At 54.3% G+C, this 19,322-nt stretch overlaps 1 protein-coding gene across 1 annotated transcript in view; it reads right to left on the bottom strand.

The window, feature by feature from the left end:
* Positions 1-18,631, bottom strand: part of XKR6 (XK, Kell blood group complex subunit-related family, member 6) — a 28,372-nt gene extending 9,741 nt beyond the window's left edge. Inside the window, exon 1 of the mRNA XM_008572037.1 lies at positions 18,439-18,631. Within this exon, the coding sequence (XP_008570259.1) occupies positions 18,439-18,622 (184 nt within the window). The 5' untranslated portion in view covers positions 18,623-18,631. The remainder of the gene's footprint in view (positions 1-18,438) is intronic.
* Between the last annotated feature and the right edge of the window lie 691 nt (positions 18,632-19,322).

Here is a 19,322-nt window from a genome sequence, read left to right as displayed (position 1 = left end):
TTTCTATTGACAGGTACTTCGGCCCGGACTCTAGGCATTTGACGTAAACTAACTCAGTTACTCTTCCCTATAAATCCCTCTGAGCCAGCAGGCTGATTTGAAGACGAGGAGACTGAGGCTCATGGGCTTAGTAACTTTCCCATATCAAGCAGTTCAGAAGTTGTAGAACTGGGATTTGAATACAGACCTGCCTGAATCCAAAACTCAGATTCTTTTTTTATTGATGCTGGCCAGTATGGGGATCCCAAAGATATTCTTCTTTTCATCATTGGGAAAGGTATATCTTCCCATCCTCACCCACAAACTAATGGATTAGCATTCATTTTATACATCGGTTTCTTATCAGTTTGGTTATCAGGTGTCAGCCCTCTGATTATGTCTGTGAGCATGGCAAAGTCAAATCTGGGGGCCTGCACAGCTGAGCACCCACCCAGGAGCCCCATCTGAGTGTCCAGGCCACTGCAGAGGTGCAACACCTCTTGTTTGTCTGTTGGAATGGACTCCTAACTGGCCTCTCTGCATCCACCCTGTCCCAACACTATTCCCACAGCAGCCACTGAAGCAACTAAGCTACCCCAGGTCCCTTCATGTGCTTTTCCATGCCTGGCAGACTGTCAGTGGTCACGGATTTCCAGCGCCTTTCTCAGGGGAGGATGTATGTTCCTGCCCACTCGAACTAGGTGTGGCTGGGACTTGCTCTGGCCAGTGACCCAAGAGCAGAAGTGACATGTGACCCTGCCAGGCAGGAGGGTAGGCTCGCCATGCTGCCGCAGAGGCTGCTCCCCAGTGACCCGCGCAGACAGTCTGCAAACAAAGTACATGATATTGTTTCAGGCCATCAGAATGTGCAGGTATCCTAACCCACGGCATGACCACAGCCTGTTCTGGCTGCTGTGCATTTCACCCAAGTAAAAGCCACCGTCCTTAGGAGGGCCTCCAGGGCCCCACGTGACGTGAGGCTGCCATGGAGTTACACTTGTAATCTTCCTGCTTCTATCTTTCAGCAGTGCCCACCTCCAACGCGTTCAAATCTAAGCTCTCTTGGGATATCGAGGCCTCTGTTCAAGTCCCCTTTGCCCTCTCTGGGGTCCTCTTGCACCGGCCCCTCAGACCTGCTTGGGCACACTCCTGCCTCAGGGCACTTACGTTGCTAGTCCCTTTGCCAGAAACACCCTTCCCCAGGGTCCACACGTTTTTATGCAAATGTCACCTGCTCACTGAGACCACCACACTTAAAACTGTACCCCCCAAGCTGCCTCCCACCCGTTGGCTCTACCTTTCACCACAGTATTTCCCACCACCCTGATAGACTATATCTCTTTTGTGTCACTTTTGGTTTTCTTAATTCCTATGTTCTCTCTTGAATATTAGCTCCCCAAAGTCAGGGCAGGGATTCGGTCTAGTCCCTCTGGAATTACATGCAAAACCATGTGGGCATTTTTCCCACGAACAATTCCCTGGCTATCCTTGGATTCTTGAGGGACCATGACCAGCTATCACAGCCTCCCACTGTTCTCTCAAATGTGGAAAGTGTGGAATATACCAATATTTATAGAACAAATGTATTTCACAGGGCCTCCAAAGCCCTGCAGTTTCAGGTTTAGCCTACCTTCTTAAAAGTACCTATAAAAATGTTAACCTTGCAATAGATAGGAAATTTTCCCCAGGCTAAAGTCTCTGTTGTAAGATAAAAAATTGTAGCACAGCAAGGTTGCTGGCTCAAGGACAGACAAGTTACTGATTAATATATAAAGATACTGGCAAATATCTGTAGGGAGAAAGAATGTTTGCTAAGATCAAGCTTTTATTGGTGAATTGACTTAACCTCCTGCAAATTGCATTATGGAATGTCACCTTGCTTGTTTTACTGAATGTTACCAGCCTCTATTGTTAAATCTGTTAAACTATACTTAGCAAAAACCCCACCTATGTTCTTTTCCTGTAACTTCCTGGTCTGGAGAATAAATGTGGGGCAAGAACCCCAGTTCATGGTTAATTTCCCAAGGAAGGAATGCCTCACTCTTGAGTGTTCTGGGAGATTAACCCCTTCGGGGTCTCTCACTGCTCAGAAGAGATGGGCTTTGAGTAATCCTTTTGCGGCTCCATCACCCAGGGGAAGAGAGGTGATAAATCCGTGGGAAGCAAAGCAACAGAAAAGAGGAGCAACCTGGGTGCCTCCGTTTTTGCTTTGTCCTTTAGGAAGAAAACCTTGGGGTGGGAGATGGGGAGAAAAAGGAACTAGCATTGATTGAATGTCCCCAGTGCATCAGACATTATGCCAGACATGTACATGTTATTTCTTTTAAATCTTACCCACTATTCACTTGCCCTGATCCCCCTAGGGCCAAGTTCCAAGCAGCTAGGGACAGCCCGTGTGCCCCTGCAGAAACTATTCACACTGGCCAGTCCTGAGGCTGCTCCCCTGCCTCTCCTGTTCCTTCCTGTGGAAAGCACCGTAGGGGCTCCCGCCACAGTTCTGTCCACCTCCCTCTGCCTCCTGACCCATCCGGGAGCTTCCTGGTGTGGCTTCTGCAGCACGCCCACTCCTCTTGTGATCTGTGGGTAACCAACTATCTTTTCCGTGGAAATTCTCTTGATTGTTGGCTTTGCCATATCTAAATACCTGCATAGTGATAAAGCCTATATTTTAAGACAGTTATAAAATTAGCAAGCTGTTGGAAAGGGAGAGTCAAACCCAATACACTCAACTCCAAAGTCCCAAACCCCTTGGGGCTACAATGTTAAAAGCATCCTGTAGTTCCCTTCCCCAATGGGCTCAAATCCCAGCTCCCATTCATGGTGCCCAAGGCCCTGGGTCTGGGCCCGGCCCCTGGGCCCACAGTCAAGATCCAGTGCTATTAATCCGCTCACAGTGACAGGAGAGCAAGGTGGTCCTGAGGACATGCTCTGGAGCCAGGCCAGACTCTACCGCCTGGCTGCCACATGAGGCTGGCAAACTGATCGCTTCCTCGTCTCCAAAAAGGCGATGGTAACCAAGTGCTCATTGCAAGGCTGCTGTAAGGATGAAGGAGAAATGGCTGTGAAAGGCCTTAGCTCGGTGCCTGGCTACACATTGCTGGGAGTGAGTGCAGACACACAACTCACATTTGCGTGCCCCATTGCTTCGAGCCTCTGTCCCGCACGTGCCGCTCCCGCCACCCAGAGTGACTGTCCTGCTTTCTCTGCTCTCCTCAATGAGGCATTGTGGAAACCACCTCTGTGTTCTCTGCTGCACCCTGTGAGCTTCTCCATGGTAGCCACAACTGTACAGTTGCACTTGCTGGGGACTGTCTGTCTCTCTCCTCCTTAACTGAGACTTTCCTGAGGACAGAACTAACACTTGTTCTCAAGGGCAGTAGTGCCATCTTGTCCCCTCCTGGGGCCTCCGTGCTCTGCACAGAGTGGTCACCCAGCCGATAATTCTTGAGCTGATGCTCACAGACATACTTTCCCAGTCAATGCCACCAGCACACACCCCCAGGCCGTGCTGCTGTGGATGCCCTGGCCACAGGGCGCTGTGGACAGCACCCCTCTCTGCTGCCTGCCCTGGAATCCCCTCAGGCCAGCAGAGCACAGCTGCTCCACTGCTCAGTGAAATCTGCCTTCCCCACTATGCTGGGCTCCCAGGGCTGCTGTGACGAATGACCACAAACATCGTGGCTAAAGTCAACACAAATGTACTGTCACACAATTCTGGAGGTCAGAGTCTGAAGTGGGTTTCCCAGGTCCCAAGCCAAGTGTCGGCAGGGCTGTGCTCCCACTGCAGGCTCTCGGGGAGAACCTGTTCCCATGCGTTTTCCAGCCTCTCCCGCTGTCTGCGTTCCTTAACTCACAGCCCTTCCTCCAGCTCCAAAAACAGCAGCGTCTCCAAGTCTCCCTTTCAGCCTCATTGCCACACTGTCTTCTGTCCCTCTGATCTCCTGTCTCCTTCTCTTTTTTGGCAGCTGGCTGGTCCAGGGATTGGACCCTGGACCTTGGGGTTATCAGCACCATGCTCTAACCAGCTGAGCTGACCAGCCAAGCTAACCAGCCAGCCTCCGACCTCCTTCTTATAAGAACCCCTGTAATTACATCGAGTCCTACTGGATAATACAGAATAAGCTCCCCATCTCAAAGGCCCTAACTTAATCACATCTGAAAAATCCCTTTGGCATATAAAATGGCATTTATATGTTCTGGGGGTCAGGAAGCAAGCATCTTAAGGGCCCATATTCATCCAGCAACACCCACAACCACCTGCTTAACAGCCGGGCAATGGTTCTCATGGGGGTGATTTTGCCCCCCAGGGGAACATTTGGCAATGTTTGGAGACATTTTTGGTTGCCATAACTCAGGGTGCTGGGTGGATGCCAGGAACACTGCTAATGCCATGCACAGGACAGTCCCCCCATGACAAAGAAAGATTTGGCCCCAGATATAATAGCACTGAGGCTGAGACTCTCTGTGACAGGGTATTCCTATTTCTTCAATGCTCTATATAAGTTAAAAAGCAAACTATGGGGCCGGCCCGGTGGCGCACTGCTACAGTGCGCCGCTTGGGAAGCGCGGTGGAGCTCCCACCGAGGGTTCGGATCCCACATACAGACCGGCCGCTCACTGGCTGAGCGAGGTGCGGGAGCAGCACCAAGGGTTGCGATCCCGTAGCCGGTCCCGGTCCGGTGCGGGAGCGACACTGAGGGTTGCGATCCGTTGCCAGTCACGAAAAAAGACAAAAAAAAAAAAAAAAAATATAAAATGTACCAGGAGTTCATACTGATTCAAAACAAACAAAACAAAAAAAAAAAAAAAAAAAAAAACAAGGAAAAAAAAAAAAAGCGAACTATGAACTCAGATGGGTCTAATAGCTAGAGATTTAGGTTATGTTCCCCCTAAGAAGCAGCAGACATCCTGAAAGAGTCCTGCAGATACAGACACAGGGACCCTGGCAAGGTCACGAGAACAGTGTCTCTCTGGGTCTGAGAAAGAGCCACACCCCAGCCTTAAGCACTGACACCAGATGTGTCTCTCTTGTGGCTTCCAGGAAGGCAGGGCACTGTGAGCGACACCTCGAGGGCTCTGCCAGAGGAGGGGGCTCTCCTGAGCAGCCCACTCTGGGAACTCGGCAGACCATAGGGAGGTCCCAGTCCTCCTCTCATAAAGCTCCAAGGTCAAATGCCAGCATTTAAAGGACCCAGAACGAGGAAGGTTAAATCCACCCTACACTTCACTGGCCTCCTCTTTCTAAGATGCTGTCAGAGACATCAAAATACCATCTTCACAGCCAGCTGGATGAAGGCAAACTGTAGAGACTCTGGAACAAATGTCAGCTGCTCAGCTGGCATGGCGCAAGGTGCGGACGCCTGGACCCTGGCCTGCCGCAAGCTGTGATGGAGGCCGTCTGCCAGCCCGGGAGGGTATGATAAAATCTGTTCTCACTGAGGACTGAGCAGCCCGCCAGCCCAATACCCTAATGCGCCCAGGGCAACGGCTGCATTTTAACAGAGGCAGGGGCGCCTGGGAAGGGACATGGGCTCTGGTACAGACAGACCTGGCTTGGGCCCAGTTGTGTGGCCTTGGGCAAACAAACAGACTCTCTGAGCCTCCGTTTCTTGCTTGTGAAACATGGCTAAAAATATGGATTTTGAATATTCAATGAATTATGAATAAAAATGTAGGCACATCTCTGCTACTGTGTGTGTGTATCACGTATGTATATAGTGTATGTATAGAGTATGTACATAGAGTGCGCGTGCTAGTATATACACATAAGAGTATATATACACACGCTATATATTCTCTCTACATATATATTCTACATATATTTGAAATTATGTTATTCATACATTAACTTGTTTCTTGCCTGTTTCCTTTAAAATGTAAGCCCCAGGAGGGCAGAGACCCCACCTGCCGTGTCCATCTCTGTCCCCTAGAGCCTAGCACAGGGTCCCACAGCACCCTCCCTGAGTGGACGAGGGCTGGAAGATGTATTCCCAGCTGACAAAGGTGGGAACCAGACTCAGCGAGGTGAACGGTTGTCCTTGCTCCTTAGCCCGTGTCCTCTGTGCTGAGTTCCCTGATGAGACAAACCTGCTGGGTGAAATGACCTTGGTCACTAAGAGCCTTGGCAAGGACAGAAGCCGTGCGTGCCTTTGATGGTGGAGACTTCCACCACCAGCCAAGAGCAAATTTAGAGCTTGCTCCTCGCCAAACCCCTCAAGATAGCAGTGATGAGCCACAGCTTACAAACAAGGTCACCAAGACTCAGAGAGGCCAAGGGCACGGTCCAAGCAGATCCAGCTGCTGGTGCAGAGCAGGTGTGCGAGGCCAGGCCGTGCGGTCTGCACCTGGGAGCTCTGCGCGCACTGACAGGAGGCAGCACCTTTTCTTCTAGGTGACAGTCTGTTGTGGCTACCAAGGGGATGAACAGAGAAGGGCTCAAAATGCTTGGTTATTACTGGTATAGGGTGAGGGGTGCCAGAAAGGATGGGTCCCCAGCACCAGCAGGAGGTGGCTGGCCCGAGACCGCGTTGTCACCAATTTCACGAGCTGACAGGCTCTTGAGCTTGCTCCGGGTCTGGCATCCACGGAGGACTCAGCTCTTCTCTGGTCAGCTTCAGCCCCAAACCTTGCCTCGGTCTGGTCCTGGAGCGAATTCCACATCCCTTGAACTCCTCTTGCTGTCCTGACCAAACTAACACCTGGAATTGGGCCCAGAATTAAATTATTCCCCGGGGTGAGCTTCACCGATGGAAAAGCTGGGCTCGGAGAGGGTGACCTGCTGGTCACACCAGGCATGGTGCAGCTCACGGGGGCACACCCCAGGCAGCGTCCTCTGGGGGTCTCTTCTATCCCACCCGCCTCCCTGGTAGTGAGAGGTCTGTAACAGACATTTGTGAAACTCCTGGGCTTTCTTTCCTTGGAATCTTCAGGAAGGGAAAAGCTCTTTTGAAAATTATTTAACTTCAGTCTTTCCTGGAGCTGGAAGTTTCTGCTACAAGGCCTAGAATTCTTGATTGTCTCTGGTGGGAATGTCTAGCCTAATAATGAAAAATTGCTACTGCCCAACTCTTGCTAGGATATCCCCACTCCGTCTCCCTTACAGCCACAGCCATCAGGGCTGAAAGGGGCTTTGGGAGTCCTCCTGTCTTCTCTGTGTAGGCCAAGGGAAGACGAGATGAGAGAATGGCCCATGCCCCCCGCGGCATTCAAGCTCAGTGGACTCTGACGTGGCACTCCTTAACCCAGAGGCTTCCCATGCAGCAAAGCAAGAGGAAAGAACTCACAGGACAGCAGCTCTCAGAGGAGCCCCTGTGCTCAGGGCCACTCCCCATCTCTGCTCCCCATGTCTCTGCTCTCCCGTCTCTGCTCCCCACGTCTCTGCTCCCCACGTCTCTGCTCCCACGTCTCTGCTCCCACGTCTCTGCTCTCCCGTCTCTGCTCCCACGTCTCTGCTCTCCCGTCTCTGCTCCCCATGTCTCTGCTCCCCACGTCTCTGCTCCCACGTCTCTACTCCCACGTCTCTGCTCTCCCGTCTCTGCTCCCACGTCTCTGCTCCCCACGTCTCTGCTCCCACGTCTCTGCTCCCACGTCTCTGCTCCCCACGTCTCTGCTCGCCTGTCTCTGCTCCCACGTCTCTGCTCCCCACATCTCTGCTCCCACGTCTCTGCTCCTCACGTCTCTGCTCCCACGTCTCTGCTCGCCTGTCTCTGCTCCCACGTCTCTGCTCCCCACATCTCTGCTCGCCTGTCTCTGCTCCCCACATCTCTGCTCCCCACATCTCTGCTCGCCTGTCTCTGCTCCCACGTCTCTGCTCGCCTGTCTCTGCTCCCACGTCTCTGCTCGCCTGTCTCTGCTCCCCACGTCTCTGCTCGCCTGTCTCTGCTCCCCTTTCTCTGCTCCCCACATCTCTGCTCGCCTGTCTCTGCTCCCACGTCTCTGCTCGCCTGTCTCTGCTCCCACGTCTCTGCTCGCCTGTCTCTGCTCCCCTTTCTCTGCTCCCCACATCTCTGCTCGCCTGTCTCTGCTCCCCACATCTTGCTCCCCACATCTCTGCTCGCCTGTCTCTGCTCCCCTTTCTCTGCTCCCCACATCTCTGCTCGCCTGTCTCTGCTCCCCTTTCTCTGCTCCCCACATCTCTGCTCGCCTGTCTCTGCTCCCCACATCTCTGCTCCCCTGTCTCTGCTCCTAGCCCCACCTCCCTGCTGCACCCTGTTCCGTCAAGGCCTCTGCCCTTGGCTGCTCCCCTTCCTGGGACACTTTCCCCAGGTATCTGCCACCCTGGTTCCTCCCTCCTGCAGGCCTGGCTGCAGGGTCCCCCCCGGCCCCCATGAACCCTTCCCTGTTGAGAACTGCACACAGCTCTGCTTCCCTTCCTCTCTCTCCCCAGCTTGATGCTCCTTTGTGCTCATGATTTTCTAGTATATAAAATAAAGTAGTTGCTTTGTGTATTGCCGGTCTCTTGCAACAGGGAACATAACCTCCATGAGGGCAGGGGCTTCTGTCTGTTTGGTTTATTGCTGTGTCTGTTCCCAGCTTGTAGAACCATACGGGGCACACAATAGTGGTTGGTATTAATTAATCAATTAGTTACTGAGTAAGTGCATACATGGTTCAATTGCAGGGACTGCTCGGGCTTCTGAACTTGCTGGTGGTCAAGACTCCTCTGTCAAGTTGTACCCGCTCACCCCACGCTGGCTGAGGAAGCCCCCCGTCTCTCTTTGTTTCAGCGTTCATGCATAAACCTTTCCAGCCTTCCAACTGCTATTTCATCTGTATTAACTGTAATGAAATCAGATTAGTTCGCCTTTCCTTTTTTTTTTTTTCTTCTGCTGCTTTAAGAGCCCTCCTCTCGCCAGTCATTAGGGGCAACTTCAGCCAAAGGCCTCAGAACTGAACACAGATTCTAGCTCAACTAAAGCAGGGAAAGGGCTTAAATCCTAGCAAATTCTGTTTGACTGTGCAATGTTCTCATGTGATATTTAACAAGAAGCCATTTGGAGCTGAGGCAGGACTATGAGCTGGCGTTGGCTGGTCGGGGACCCTGTGGGTAGACGCAAGGAAGATTCCTGATGGCATCTCCTCAGAAGGACAGAAGGAACAGAGAGCTGGGGAACGGCCATCCTTGGGGCAGCGGGAGAGGCCACGTCTGTGTTCCAGCAGGAGATGGCAGTCCGGCCTTGCTGTGTCTCTCTCCGTTCAGTTGAGGGTAGAGACGCAGCAGCCGGGAGAGGGGCTCGGCCGGGACTGCAAATCTTTTCCTTTATCTGCTCGCGGCTGCCGGGAGGTTGAGATCAAATCCTGGCAGGTCTATGTGCAACTTGGTCTGAGAGCCCAGAGCATTTCTCGGAGGCGGCCAGCCCCAAGATGAGCATGCAGTGAGCGGAGGAAAGGTCTCCTCAGCCAGGTCCACCGGGCAGCGGCCAAGCTCTGCCGAAGGGTGGGGGACATGGAAACGCCTGTTACTCTGAACACGGTGATTCATTATCCGATGTTGCTTGATCCAGTGAACTGGTTGTTTTAATAACCAATTTTGCTTCTCACTAATGAGGAAACGGAGTGAGAAAGTCATGGCTCCGGCATACAGCACAGATCCTTCGCCCTCAGGTAACCAAGATCCTAAGGGATGAAGTCATCACCCCACGCGTCCTAGACTTAGACAGAGTGACCGTGAATATCCATATGAGCAGAACTGGAAAGAGACAAGAAGGCAGTCTTTACATAAGGAAGTAAAAGTCTCCTAAAAGGAGGGACATGGATGTCTCTCTTTGTTGGACCCAACTGGTCCAACAGCCGAGAGCCAGCCCCTTGGGCCGTGCCCCACCGAGGATCAGAGCCAGGACAGGGATGGGGAGACAAAGCTTCCTGCGGGACACTTCTCATCCCACGAGGGACGGGAAGAGGTGCTCGTGGGGTGGACAGCTGAGAGGAAGGCACAGACGTGTTAGCTTCACGGGGCAGAGAAAGCGACTGAGTCCACGACGCTGTCGGTCAGAGCACTTGCTGGAGTGGAAGCCAGTGTGAGGCTCGAGTACAAGTCACTGCTGCGATTCTGATGCAGGAGGAGCCTGCAAGGGACGCCAGGAAGGAAGGAAACTCGCAGGAAGGTTAGCAGGAAAGAGACAGAAATAAGGACCCTGACTGCACCTCAGAGACCAGCGTTCATGGAAAGGGAAGCCAGTGTTTACATGCCGGGTTAGAACTTTCTTGCACTCCCTCATCTTAGTACAGGTGCTTGTTTTGACATAGATTTAGTGCTGACATCTGGGTTATCGATGGCTGGGGGTGGGCATGGGGTGGACTACCCGGCATGGTGGCATTTGGACTACCCCTTCAGGGGCTGTGCTGCCAACCAACGGCAGGCCCAGGGTAGCAAGAAGCAGAACAGCCTCCGCTGGGTGCCCTCCTTGCTGTGTGACCTTGGGCCACCTCCTGCCCTCTCTGTGCTTCAGCTTCTCATGTGTTAAACCCAGGGTGTGGGCCAGATGGCCTCTGTGAGTGCGGCTCCCCCACCTGCACTCACGAGGCCCCGGAGAGCCTGTAAAGTGCTGCACGGTGGAGCATCCCGTAGGAGAGCAAGTCAAGTCTGCTTCCAATCACCCCCGAGAGAACCACTTGCTCTAGGAAGCAGCATGTCCTCGACGCATGGCCCCGGTGCAGGCTGGCCTGCACCATGCCAGCCAGCCCTGTTCTGGGATCAGCAGTGACTCCACTTCAAGTTCCAGCCCAGCCCAAGCTGATCCCATCCAGAGACTGCCAGTCTTGCCCCCTAACTGAGCTAGAGGGTGGAGGGGGCACACAGTGGCTCAGATGGTATCTGAGGTTGCCCAAGGTTTTCTCTGGGGGTTCTTGGGGGTCCCTGGTTCCTCAGGGCCACAGGGTTCCAAGAAGACTGAAGGATTATGTGCCCTGTTGGAAATTGGGGCACTGGGTTTCAATACCAAACCTCTCTCTTACTGGGGGCTCCCCCAGGACGACTAAGTCCATGGGTCTCTCTGGGCTTCAGCTTCCTCATGCATAAAACAAAAGTGATGAGGGCCGACCCCATGGCGCACTCTGGAGAGTGCGGCGCTGGGAGTGTAGCGACGCTCCCCCCTGCGGGTTCGGATCCTATATAGGACTGGCCGGTGCGCTGACTGGCTGAGTGCGGTGCGGGCGACAACACACCAAGGGTTGTGATCCCCTTACCGGTCACGAAAAAGACAAAAAAACAAAAAAAAAACAAAAAAAAAAACCCAAAAGTGTTGAACTGCATAATTTCTAAAATCTCTGCTTCCAGCTCAAAGATTCCATGACTTTATGTGTCGGGAGGCAGGTGGACAGGCAGCCTTCCAAGAGGCTGGAATCTTGTTATCAATAGAGAACCTCAGGGTCTTCAGAGCTTTTGAGGCCAAACGACAGTAGGTGGCTTGTGTTCCCCCTCTTCCCGCTCCTCCAGAGCTGATGATCCTGTCATCTTTGTGTCTGGACAAGCGCTTTGAGTCTCCAGGGTCAGAATAGAAACGGTCCCCAAGGAGCAGCCAGGCAAGTGGATGTGAGTTCACGTGTGTCTCTGTCACTAGTCGGGTGGGGGTGGTCCAGGCTCAGGCCCATTCCCTCACCTCCTGGCCAGGGCAACCTCACTCTGTAACAGGCCAGCGAGGTTCTCCCAGAGCACTTGGAAGAGGTGGCTCAGACAAGATGCTCTGGAGACTGAGAACCTCTTCTGAATGCCAAGCCCTGGGCAGAGACCCCAGGGCAAGGGACAGAAGCTTCGTCTTCTGAACCAGGCAGCAAGATGGCAGCTGCGGCCAAGGGGTCCACATCCACACCCAGCTTGGCCACAGCGCATGTCACATCTACTCCATCCCCACACCAGCAACCAGTGCCACAGAACCCACACAACTCTGTCTCTTCAAGATTCACCACAGCCATGCTTACCAATAGGCAAACTCTGGAGCCGACTGCCTGGGTAAAGATCCCCACTCTACCACGTACAAGCCTTGTGGCCTTGCACATAGTACCTAACCTCTCTGGACCTCAGTTTCTTCATCTGTAAAACGGGAATAATGAAAGGTGTCTACTTCATAGGGCTTCTGTGGGACCCTGGTGGGTTACTGGATCCATGTAAACCTCCTTAGACTAGTCTGTGGCACACAGCCGAGCTCCCCAAAGTCCTCACTAGCACTGTGCGCATCAGCACCATTACCACCACTGCCGTCTCCCACACTCCCTCCTTTGCACCCTGTGTCTCAGGACTCAGACCACTCTCTGTCCACCCCTCCATTCTCTCTCAGGCCTCCATCCCTTGACACCTGCAGCTCCACTGCCCAGCTGAGCCTCCCAACCTCCTCCTTTGGGAGAGCTCCTGCTCACCCACCAAAACCCAGACCAAATGTCACCTGCTCTGTGACACCCAGAAGCAATTAGTTGCTCCCTCCTCCATGCCCCGTATGTGCCTCTGTTCCAACATTTAAAATGTAGAGCACCAGACCATAGCCTCCTGAAGGGTCGGTGTCTTTGTCAACCCGTTCCCAATGCATCTGGCTCATGGCAGGTGCGTGATGAACGGTGCTGTGATGACGGGGAAGAGTGTCACCAGAGCCCCAGAAGCAGGACAGCTCCTCGGTGTGGGCCTAACGGAAAAGGGCAGACTCAGGCACCATGTGGATGTAGCCATTCCCAGCTGCTACCCCTGCCCGTGTCCACGCGGAACCATCAGAAAACCCCAGAAGTCAGGAAAGACAACAGATCTGCCAACTCTTGATCCACCCACCCCCATCGATCCTCCTCTCTGCCAGCACACGTGGCTAGAAACCACCACCCTCCTTCTACTACTGCCCACAGCAGCCCCACTGCGTCTTGTTGGTTCACTGTCCAGAGCAGACCTCCACTCTGTCCACGGCTTCATTTCCCAGACACTCTTGATCCCCATAATCTCACACCTGGGCCTCTATAGCAGCCTCTAGAGGGTGTTCCTAGGTCAACTCTTACTTCTTTAAAAGCAAATCAGACCATCTAATTGTCCTGTGTGGTCTTTCTCACTGCACTGAGTATAAAAACCGAAGCTCGTGGGACCCCCAGGCCCTTCCTGATTGGGCCCCTGCCTTCTCTTTCCTCTCCCTCCCCCTCACCACTGAGCTCCAGCTGTGCTGGATCTTTTGGCTTTCTGGAGCAAGCCGGGCATTCCTACCCCAGGGCCATTGCATGTGCTACCCCCACTGCCTGGAAGGCGTTTCTGCTCTTCCCATAGTTGGTTCCTCCTCATCGTTTATTCTCAGACTAACGGCAGCTCTCTGGACAGGCTTCCTCTGACCCCCGCCTAAAGTGGGCTCCCCCTCCTCTGCCCCCAGTGAGGTCTCGGTACCTTTTGTTTGTCCCAAAGCACTTACCTCAGTGCATTGTCTGCCTCGCTCTTTTTCTGCTGCCTCCAGAGAGAACGGAAGATGTACGAGGGCATGGGCCACACTATTCAGCACGCAGCCCAGCGCCCGACTTAACACCTCTTTGTTGAATGGGAGACTGTATCAAGTGCCCACAACACACCAGGCATGTGCTTTGTAAGTGAACGTGTACCGGACCTGCACAACAGCCCCAAAACAGTTCTCGCTTCCACTTTACAGACTCAGAAACCCAGTGAGGAAACGACTCTCCCTGCACCAAAAAGTGAGGGCACGTGGAGATGGAACATGCACGCGGCCCTATCTGACTTTTCCCGCTGCTCCAGACTGCCTTCCAGACCACGTCTTACCCAGAACCATCAAGGCCTCAGCAGACCCGAGACCCACCCCCTGCATAAGTGTGACATGTCAGAATCACGTGTTCCCTGGTCATCTTTGTTTAAACTCTCAAGACACTGGATTTAAGGAAAACCCTGCTGAAATGTCCAGATGGCTCTAACACAATATCTGTATGGCATATTATTATTATTATTATTACTATTACTTCACTTAAGTCTGTATTTACGGGGGAAATGGAAACAAATCCGTCCCGCAGGCTGGATATTGCACTGTTAGCCCAGCGGTTGGTGAGGACTGGAGGGGAGAGAGACGGCAGTAGTGGAAAAGGTGGGCATTGGGCCAGGCAACAGAAAATGCACCTGTTAAAGTGACAGTGGAGGTATCTCTCCAACCATCTAAAAGCATCACCTGAGTAAAAGGACAGGCGTCATCGCAAGGCCCACCAGAGCAAGGTCAGTGAGCCACAGTCTCACCAGTAAAGCCTGGAGTCCACAATATCCAGACACCGTATGAGGCACTTGACATGTGTCACATAGTTTAGTGCTCAGGACAACCCTCTGTGACAGGTACTACTTTATCCTCATTTTAGAAATGAGAAAGCTGAGGAACAGAGAGGCCCAGGAACTCGCCCCAGGTCCAACAGCTGTCATGTAGCAGCAGGAGTCGCCCTGTCTTCCATGTGGTGCTCTCCAAGCACTCATGCAGCTATGAGGTCCATGTCACCAACAGTTCCTTCCAAGCTCACAAGCTCCCCCACCCCTGCTGCAATGTCCATTTCCTGCAGCTTTTCTTGAGGAGGAGGAGGAGGAAGTCATCTCTGAGCAGAACACAATGGTTCAGGGATGCAGGGCATCCTAGAAATTAAGGAAGAGGAAAATGCCAACCCCATCAAGGGCAGTCCATGCCCAGTGATGACCAGACCAGTGTCCTTCTATCCCATAAACCCAGCGAATGCTGTAGGTCCCGTCCTTGGCTTGGGGATTCACAACCCAATGGCAAAGATTGCCACTGACCTTTGCTTAGACCAGCAGTTCCCAGATGTATTCAACCCCATAAGCCTACTCCAAGAAACTCCCATCCACACTTCCAACAAACTTGGAGAAATGCTCACCCAACCTCAGAGCTTCTAGTGCAAAACAGGGGTGTGTGGGAGAAGAAGCCAGGAGAAGTTTCCCTGAGGTGAAAGCCCCAGCATGGCTCGACCCCTATCACTCCCAGATCCCTTCGCAAGGTGCCTTCTCTCAGCAGCACGCCTGAGCACCCCTGCCTCATGGACCTGGCTCCAGCAGGCCCCATGTGAGCAGGACACTGGGGAAGCAACACCCACTGCCCCTTGGGAATTCCCATTGGCTTTGCTCTCTGGGGACTTCACACCCAGCCCACTAAGTTTACAGCCTGAGAAACTGTTATAGAAAAGAGCCAGCACATCAAGAAAGCTGGACAGGATGACCCAGAAGGCCAGGACCTTGCCCATGCCAGTCACCCTGGCCCTGGAAATGATGAACAGAACCCCTCAGGTGCCCGTGGAGACTGACAGTTTACCAAGTGATCTCACAGACATGACATCATTGCATCTTTCTAAGAATTAGGTACTGTCATTACCTCTCCCAGCATGCTGAAGAGGAAAGGGAGTCTTGAAAAGGTGAAGGTCCAAGATCACAACAGGGTATAAGTGGTGACCAGGTCCCTGGACTTCAAACACACTCTCGGGAGCTGGCCCCATGCATCACCCTGCCACCTACCCTGCTTACTTGTGGAGTTGGGATCTGGCCAAAGGCTGGAAGAGGAAAAGATGAGGGGAGGACTAACTTGGCAGCCCTGGTGGTACAGAGAGGGAAGGTTTCAAATTGAAACAGCAAAGGCAGTTCACATGATAGTCTTCTGTGGTTTAACGTGTCCCCTCCAAAATTCAGGTGTTGCCAATGTCACAGCATTCAGAGGTGGGCCTTTAAGAGGTGGTTAGGCTGGGAAGTCTCCTCCCTCATGAAAGGTTAAGGGCCCATGGAAGGGGTGCCATGCAGTGCTCAGCTTTTGTTCAGGCTTCCACCTGTGAGGACACACAGACCATGCCACCCACAGCAGACAGCTGAGCTTGGGGAGACTTGACCTTAGACTTCCCAGCCTCCAGAACTATGAGAAAATGCATCCTGTTCTTTACATCCAGTTTCATGTACTTTGTTATAGCAGCATAAACATGTGAAGACAGAGTCTTGGACAACAGCAGGGTTGGTTTCGGTTTTGCAAAAAAGGAGGACGCACGTGGGAGAGACAGGTGCCCCTCCCCAGTGCTAGCAAATCTGACAGAGCATGGCTGCCCTGGGCTAGGGAGCAGCTGCCCAGGGGTCTGAGGGTAGGTAGAGACACATCCCTGTCACAGGGCACCTCATCCCGCACCAGGGGCCACTCCCCCGGGTGAGGTCTCACTTTCTCAAGAGAATGTGCATCCCACTGACATCCCTGTGACATGGCTGTTGCTCCAGAATCAATCACGGAGTGATTCTCTTGGTGCTGAGAACAAATGTTGCTGTCTGGACTGCCGCTCACAGTTCACAGCTCACATGGTGACTTTTCTCTGAGGTCCTGTGAGGTGGGGACTCCTGGGCGCACAGCCATGGGCAGCCAGTCACACCAGGTCCTTGCCCAAGCAGGGAGTCTGGTTTCAGGGGCATCCTAAAGACAGGGCATCCGTGAAGTTCCCCCATGTTCCCAAGTTCTTCCCGATGCCAATGTGAGGGTGTGGATGCGCATGTGAGTGTGTCCTATCAGGACGGAGGACCAGATGGGCCGTCAGCCCTGCCTTCCGCGTGTGGTTTCCTGCTTAGCTGGGATGCCTGGCTGAGCTACGCCTGGTTACCTCCTCCCAGCTCTCCTCCCAGGCCCCAGTGGCTGGTACTGTGGCAGGGGGGCATGGCTGCGAGCAGCTGGACCCCTGGGCTGCGTGGGGCCTCTTCCTGACAGGACTGCAGATGCCTGAGAGCCAATGCCAGCCAGCGCCACCCTGCTGCCTGCTGAAGATCCCCATGTGCCTCCTGCTTCTGTGGGTGCCCGGGGGACAGAGGCTGTGATGTCTCCCACATGCAGCTCATGCTCCAGGAGACTTGTTGAACGGTGGAACTGGAGGCTTGGGTCATCAGCTCAGTGCAGGCCTGGCTTCCACTGTGTCTAGTCCGAGGTCCCCACAGTCCCCTCCCTTGCCTCTGTGAAGGTCAGCAGGACCTTAGCCAGTACTCTCTGGCTCCTTTGCCACTTTGAGCTTCCAGCCAGGGCCGTCCTGGCTCAGAAGATGGCACAGGAGGCTTCACCTGACAGCTGAGATCCCCCAGGACACCGAGTCTGCTGCAGTAAGGTCAGGTGCAGAACCAGGTCCCCCCCCACTGGATGCCATGATCTAGTGCACCAGCCCCAAAAGCTCAGTGTTCTTTAATTGGCTTTTGCAGAGGCCCAGCCAGTTTGGGAAGAGTAAGGAGGCAAAGATGTTGAATGAAAGGCCAGGAGCTTGTCTGCCTTTGCCAGACCACAGGGGGACCTATGGGGCCCAGAGGCAAGAAGCAGGGGCCAGGAGGCACCACTGGCTGGGGAGAGCTACTGCTGGCCAGGGAGAGCTACAGCAGACCCCTTGTCCCCAGCTGTCTGGCTCCCCAGACCCTACATGCTCACACCAGCCCTCCAAAGTCAGGAACCCCTGGGCTGAGTCCCTTCAGCAACTTCCCTGCTTGGACACTCCCGATGATGACAACTCACCACCTCCCAAGACAACCTTCCACTGCTGCAGGAAGGTCTCCCACCTGCTGAGTTGCTCCAGAATCAATCATGATCTCCACCCTTTGGGACAATTCTTCCTCCCCATGACATCCCTTCAAATGTCGGGATTCACATATCAGTCTTCCCCAGACTAAACCTCCTGTCTCCCCCGTGTGTCGCCATTTCCAGCCCCTCCTCCTCCTCGACACTCTCTCCCCTGCAGGAACTCAGTCCCCCTGACCTATGCTCTGAGGCGTGACCACAGCTCTTGCAGGCTGGTCTGGCGTCAGTTCCCTGGGCTGAGACTAGGCTGTGACCAGCGTGGCTTAACGTTGCAAGAGCTTCTCGGGCAGCCAGGTGGTGCCTTAGAAACCTGCTGCTGCTGTAGGAACTGGTGAGGTCTGAACTGTGCTCTGGAGGCTTCGGAGGCTCCTTGGAGACCATCTCGGGCTACAGGGGTTCGGGAGGCTAGTGGGCAGGTGCGTCGGGCTCTGGACCCTTCCCTCGTCTAACTGGAGCAGAGCTCCTGCAGCCCCTCTTACAAACAGGGCTTCCACCTGAGCTCCTACAAAAGCTGGATCTGAAGCAAGAGCATCACAGTGCAAACATTTGCAAGCACGGTGCGACCCAGCATGATTCCACCTCTGCCACACGTGCTCTCTGAGCTGTGGCTCCCCGTTCACGTTGTGCAAACACCCCAGCTCAGGCCAGCACCGAAGAAAAGCGCCATTGCCCCCGACTGGGAGACCCAGGGCCCTCTGCTCTGCTGGGGCCTGGCTGGCTCTGCTACCCCAGCCCGCCTTGAGACCCTGGCTCTGCTGTGCGCCAATGAACCAAGTGGTCTCAGGGAGGCTGAGGGGGCTCGCACACTCCTGCACACAGTGAGGCCTGGGCGTCCTGAGGACCCAGGGCCGGGGCGGGCGACACCAAGGGAGTGTGCGGCACTGAGCGGTCCCAGGTGGAGGGCGGGTCGGCCGCGGCGGTGGCGCGGCGGGGCACTCACAGGGCAGCGTCTCGGCGCTGTTCTTCTGGATCATTATGCAGAGCTGTAGCACCAGTTGGGGGGCGCTCTCCAGGAAGGTCTCGAGGAGGCGCAGCATGTTGACGTCTGCATATTCGTACATCATAGCCCAGTAGAAGCGTCGCTGGTGTTCCTTCCGCCGCTGGCTCTGGATCCCCAGGTACATGGTGCGGATGTACCTGCCGAGAGAGAGGGCACAGAACACAGAAACCATGGGTAGGGGCGCGGCTGCAGACGGACACTGCCGGCCCTAGCACCAAGAGCCGCCTGCGCCAGCACCCCCCGCCCCCTCACCACTTGTGCCCTGAAGTTCCCAGAGACTTGGAAGGGCTGTGGGCTTCTCCCAGCCCCGGGGGCACCATGCTGAGGCATGCGGGGTTGGGGGTGTTGGGGGGGCAGGACAAGAAAGCAATCTGACCCACCTGGGACCCCAGGCAAGTCCCCCACTCCTGGCCCCCACGCGCTCATGTGTAAAACGAGAGAGGGAACCAGAGGGTCTCCCAGGGCCTGCCAGCTAAGCATCTCAGGGGAGCTCAGAGAGCAGGTGGGCTTCCTCAGGTTCAGGGCCACAGGAGAACATTCCGGCAGGGTGTCACTCTATTGCTCTGGAGGAGGAAGGGAAGGGCATCAGCACCTGTGAAGCTCCTGCTAAGTGCCATTCGCTGGCTGGCCATACACAGGTGGTAAGCAGGTAGGTGTGACTCTCACATATGACAGATGGGGACAGCTGGGGCTCAAAAAGTGCCCTCTCCTGCACAGGCTCCCATAGTTGGATGGGGGGGCAAGTGGGAGGTCCCAGGCCACTGGACACCCAGGTCTGTGCACCCATCTGTGCAGCCCGGGGAGACGGAGCCAGCAGCACCACC

Source organism: Galeopterus variegatus, unplaced genomic scaffold (genome assembly GCF_000696425.1).
Source record: "Galeopterus variegatus unplaced genomic scaffold, G_variegatus-3.0.2 Scaffold748, whole genome shotgun sequence".
NCBI classification, from domain to species: domain Eukaryota; kingdom Metazoa; phylum Chordata; class Mammalia; order Dermoptera; family Cynocephalidae; genus Galeopterus; species Galeopterus variegatus.
The sequence above is the reverse complement of the archived record's forward strand: the minus strand, read 5'-3'. Positions and strand labels throughout refer to the sequence as shown.